This window comes from Ochotona princeps, chromosome 17 (assembly GCF_030435755.1).
Source record: "Ochotona princeps isolate mOchPri1 chromosome 17, mOchPri1.hap1, whole genome shotgun sequence".
Lineage (NCBI taxonomy): Eukaryota > Metazoa > Chordata > Mammalia > Lagomorpha > Ochotonidae > Ochotona > Ochotona princeps.
This window is the reverse complement of record NC_080848.1, coordinates 13788328-13793443: the sequence shown is the minus strand read 5'-3', so window position 1 is coordinate 13793443 and position 5116 is coordinate 13788328. Positions and strand designations below refer to the sequence as shown.

At 58.2% G+C, this 5116-nt stretch overlaps 1 protein-coding gene across 1 annotated transcript; it reads right to left on the bottom strand.

Moving 5' to 3' along the window:
* Window positions 1-4108: 4108 nt before the first annotated feature.
* On the bottom strand, window positions 4109-5116 carry RPRML (reprimo like). Its single transcript, XM_004597288.2, has one exon. It carries the CDS (start codon window positions 4786-4788, stop codon window positions 4420-4422), a length of 369 nt encoding a protein of 122 aa, XP_004597345.1. The 5' UTR covers window positions 4789-5116; the 3' UTR covers window positions 4109-4419.

Sequence of the window (5116 nt, the reverse complement as noted above, 5' to 3'; positions counted from 1 at the left end):
GATTATTGTTGCCAAGGTCCTGAGTCCACGGCTGGGACCCTCTACCCAGGTACTGGCTAGCTCACAGTACACCTCCAGCGCCCACCCAACCCCATGTCTCACATGGTGGTGCTGGTGACCCGGAAAGAGACAATTGAAGTGTCAAGGATGGCACCAGGAGTTGTCCATGCAGCCAGTGGGTTCCATGGTTACACTGCTAGCACAAGAATGGCCCTTGTCTTAGCAGACCCCGCAGCACCCAACAATGAGGAGATACGTACATCCAGGCACAGCAGGTGCTCTGCCACCATCTGCCCAGGGTGCGAGCTGGAACCTATCACTACACACATGAGGACATTCTAAGAGAGCTGGCTGTGGTTGGAAACTGTGGCAGTCCAGTGTTCCCTAGGGACTGTGCTGTACCTGCCCACAGCCCAGAGCGTCCCTGTCCCGTAGTCTCCAGTTTGGGCCGCAGAGCTGTTGCTGCAGGCGCAAGTAGCGGCAACCTCAGGACAAGGTCTCTGGCTGCAGCCCCACCCCGCCTGGCCAGAGCTAGGGTTTGGCCTTCAGGGGGATGTGAGCTTGATGGGCAGGAGATGATCTTGATCTGCCTTCAGGGGATGGACTGAGAAGCACTGGTGTCCTTCAAATGGAGTCTGTGTACGGAAACATGTGCCCATGCATCCTGGCCCCTCCTAGTGGAGCAGCAAGGTGGCAGGGGGAGGTCATGCCAGGCCTCGTTCTCTCTGGAGCCCTGGCCTCCCTGCAGGGCTCCTGCTGCTCTGTGAGAAGCCATGGCTGCGGGAGGAGGAAGGTGGCTCCCAGCAGCCATGGCTGTGGACCCCTGTGTGTGAACTTTGCTTGGACAACAAGAGTACGTGTAGTGAGGTAAGCCCTCCCTGCCACCCCTTATCCAGAGGACCCTGTGCTGATGACGGAATATCCAACTCCAGAAATGCCATCTTCAGCACAGATCATCGTTGCATGGTATGGAAGCAACTCTCCCAGCGGGGACTTCGCACCTGTAAACTCTGGCTCCACCCACCTCTTCCTCCCCTGCTGGCCTAGCACAGACGCTGGCCTAGGTCAAATTCACAGCAGGTTCTTGGGACAGTCCATGGAACTGAGCTATGTGCAAGGAACTAGGAGCCTGCTCCTGATGCCCCCAAAGTGTGCTAGGCCCAGGGGGAGTGGGGCAAAGTGAAGGCTGGAGTCCTGCCTGCAGCATTGAGCCCTGGATCTGTCCATCCGAGCTTCTTGGCTTCGGGTAATCTCTCTGAGCCTCAGTGCTTTCATCTGTAAAATGGGAAGAAGGGTGGGAGCTCAGGGCTTTTCATGTTAGGTGCTTGATAACTTCGCTTTCTTCCAGAGCATGCATGTGCTGGGAAGGCTACCAAATACTTTACAAACACAAGTTGCTATTCTTATTTACTTGTTTATGGCCCAGGGAGCCCATTTCAGAAAACCAAATCACTTATTTTACTAGGAAAGTGTCTACACGGTAAGCACACTAACTGGCTGCAGTGCAGTGTCCCTGTCACTGCCAGGCTCCAACTGCCTGGGATACTCACCTCCCAGGAGCCATGGGGCCTGTCGCTCACAGTATGTAGCTTAGGAAACTGAGGGCCAGAGAGGTTGTGCTACTTTCTTAAAGGCACAGAGCCAGGAAGCAGAGCAGCCAAGATTTCAAAGATTGGAATCCCAGGCTTCTCACTTGTGAGCTCAGAGCCCTCTGAGATTTGCTCCCAGCTCCCACCATGAGGGTGCACTCCTGCAGCCCTGGGAGAAAGGGCTTCTGGAAAAAGTGCCCTCCTGCGCCTTCCACCCAGGGACCCAAAGCTCAGGATTCTTGTTTTTGTTTTGGTTTGCTTTTGATTAATTGTATTTATTTGAAAAGCAGTGTTAGAGAGACAGAGGAAGAGGGAGAGAGAGTTCCTCCATTTGCTGGCTCACTCTCCCAAATACTCACAACTGGGGCATAACCAGGCTGACAGCAGGAGCCAGGAACTCAGCTGGGTCTCCCTTACAGCTAGCAAGGACCCACGTACTGGGGTCATCTTTTGTTGTCTCTGCCAGGTGAAATAGCAGGGAGCTGGATTGGAAATGGGACAGTAGGACTCCAACAGACCATCATTCGGGATGCCAATGTTGCAGATGCCAGCTGTGCCACAACGCTGGGCCCAAGGTTCAGCATTCTAGTGCCAGCTCACCTCTCCTCTGGAGCCCAGGGCCTCTATGGCTCTTGTCCAATGCAGCTTGGTGTTCCTACTAGGTCTGAGGTTGGCATTAAGGCAGCGCAGCAAACGCTGAAACCTTTTAGGCCTCTGAGAGCTGAGGCGCCCCACAAATGTCACCTCTTACCCCGATCCCTTTCCAGGAGACCCTCACACTTGCTGGTCTTCTTCTTGGAGCTTGAGTCTACCTTTGCACCTTCCCGCGTGTATTCATGGGCACACATGCCCATGAATGGTGCCATGATATGGGCTGGCACACATATGTACATTTGTCAAGGATGAAAGCTCAAGCAAGCACATTAGTGCAAACATGTCTCCGTTTTCTCTTTTTAATGATGAGAACATTTTGCACAGCTTGCCCTGCCCACTAAAGCTCCCCGCCCCCCGGCCCCAGCAAATTCAGGAAATTTGACTCTTGAATCACCCTCCTCTGGGGCAGACTCATTTCATCAGTGGAACGTTGTCGTGGCATTCACCCAAGCTGGCTAGGCTGGAAAGTATCCAAGCCTGGGTTTTTCATGGAAGCATTGTGTTTCGGTCGTTTGGGGTTTTACATGATTGCTGGCACCTGTCTGCACTGTGTCCTGGGGTCACCGGGTCAGCTGAGGCTGCAGACTCCACCTGTGCTGGGAACCAGCCATCCTGGCTGCTTCACTCCTAGAGGGTGCCCTCCCCCAACCAGGCACAGCCAACCACAGAGCACAGGGACTTCGGCCCCCAACAAGGAACCTCTGGCCTTTGGCCTTAAGTGGCCTGGCCTGTCCAGCTGGGGGAGACCCTGGTTCAGTTCTGAGATTTGAGCAGCAGGATTGGGGGCAGGGGCAGGGCACATCCTGGCAATGACTGATTGCAGAGGGGTGTTCTGGGCAGGAGAGCCGGGACCTGGCACAGGCAGGGGCAATTCTCACTCTTGTGTTGGAGCCTTTCACCACCTCCCTGTGGAGCTAGTGCCTGGGACATGAGATTCTCTTTCCAAAGTCAGTGAAGGATTCTGCCATCTTCCTTTTCTTTCACAGAGACAGGGAGAAACTGGCCAGTGTCTTCTCCTGGGAGCTCCAAGCAGGAGGCAGTTGGAGGGGCTGGCCCTGGGGCTTAGGGCGTGTGGAGGCTAAAGGCCCAGCCTGTTCCCTGGAGTGCCCCACATCTGCAGCTCTTCCCACCCCCAATCTCAGCCATCTGCAGGGGGCAGGGCCAGCCCCTCCTGGGACAGGGAGCATACCAAGGGATCACCGCTGGTCTCCTTCCAAGGCTGGGAGGCACCTGCAGGCACTGCTGGCTCTGGGCAGCCCCAGGCACAGGACACCTGCGGGAGCAGGGATAAAGCCCATCTCCACCTGGCACCTGAGGGAAGGCAGGGGGATGCTGTACTTCGTTTCCCTTAGAAAAAGAGGGAGCTGTAGAAGCCCTCTCTGCCCTGGGGTTCACAGTCCAATCCATTTGTCTCCCAGTCCTTCCAACTCATTCTCGGGGATGTGTTTTACTGCTTTTCCCCACTCTGGGCTCGACACACTTAGATTTCTTTCTTTTTTTTCCTGTCTCAGAGAATAGTCTCAAATTGCCGGTGATTTAATTACTCTCACTGCTGTCCGGCCCCCGCAGGACTGCCTGCTCTCCCAAGAGCTAAATTCCCCCCCTTTCCTGTATCTGATCCCTTAGCTCCGCGGCCACGCCCGCCACACATGGGCTAGATCACCCCCTAGGACCTCCGCCCCCTCCCCATCAGCTCTCACCACCCCTGCCCACCCCAACACATTCTACGGCACAGCTCCGAATGACTCTCGGATGGCTGCTATTTTATTTGGCGATCTCGCCCCCAGGTGCGATCGTGCTGACATCTCCACGACTCCATCCTTCAGCTCGCCCTCCCCTGCCTGTAACTCGAGCCCCCCCATCGACAAACGCATCTGATTTCCACGCTAGAGCCCCCCAGCCGCAAACTGTATCCCATATCCACTCCCACGCAGCCTTGGATGTCTTTTTCTTAAAAAAAAAAAAAAAAAAGGTATAAAACAAAAACAAGCAATAAAATAAGCCTCCCCCGCCCCGCGCGCTGGACTGAGCCCAGGTGGAAGTCCAGTCCCGCGTCGCCGCCGCTGCGAGTCCCGCGGCAGTGTCGACGGACCACGCGCCCCGAGGCGGTCGCTCCCCGTAGGCGGCTGCGGAAGGTCCTGGGCGCGCTGCTGCGCCTCCTCTCCGGGCCCGGCGCTCAGTACAGCCCCAGGATGGCGGCGCCCACGTCCCTGGAGGGTCGGCGCTCCTGCGCCAGAAAGTTGATCATGCTTTCGGACTTGATGAGCAGGTTGCAGCCCAGGAAGAAAACGCCGAAGAGCACGGTGAGCGACAGCACGCAGAGCACGGCGATCTGTGCCACGCGAGACACCCACAGACTGCGCTCGTCCGACGCCAGCCCCGCGGGCACCCCGTCGCTGGCTGCCAGCGGCGCGCCCCCGGGGCAGCAGCCCAGCCACGTGGCCAGTCCGTGGCTGCGGTTCCCGAGGGCGGCCCCGGCGCCTCCGCCCCCGCCGGCACCGCCCACCTCCTCCAAGCCGCTGTGGTTCAGGAAGGTAGCGTTCATTGCAGCTCGGCGTCCGGAGTCTGGGGGTTCAGCTTGCGGTCCGGGGCGCGAGGGGGCTACGTAGGTTCGCTGGGATCCGCAGTCTCGGGGATGCCCGTGTGAGTCGCGAGGTCGGCTCGGGCGGCGGGGACAGGAGGAGGGCGGGCAGGTGCCGGAGGCTCTGGCGCCCTCTCGGGCCGCCTATCCGCTGGGGGCTGCGGGCGGGAAGCGGCGGCCCGGAGGAGCGAGCAACAGGCGGTGCAGAGCTGCCGCCGGAGCGCAGCGAGCGAGTCGCTGCGGGCGGCGGAGTTGGGGGGCCCCGGTCCGCCGCCCCGCCCTTAGCAACGGC

What these genes read in the sequence shown, in the direction of transcription:
- RPRML (XM_004597288.2), bottom strand. Translation starts at nt 4,788, where the DNA reads ATGAACGCTACCTTCCTGAACCACAGCGGCTTGGAGGAGGTGGGCGGT.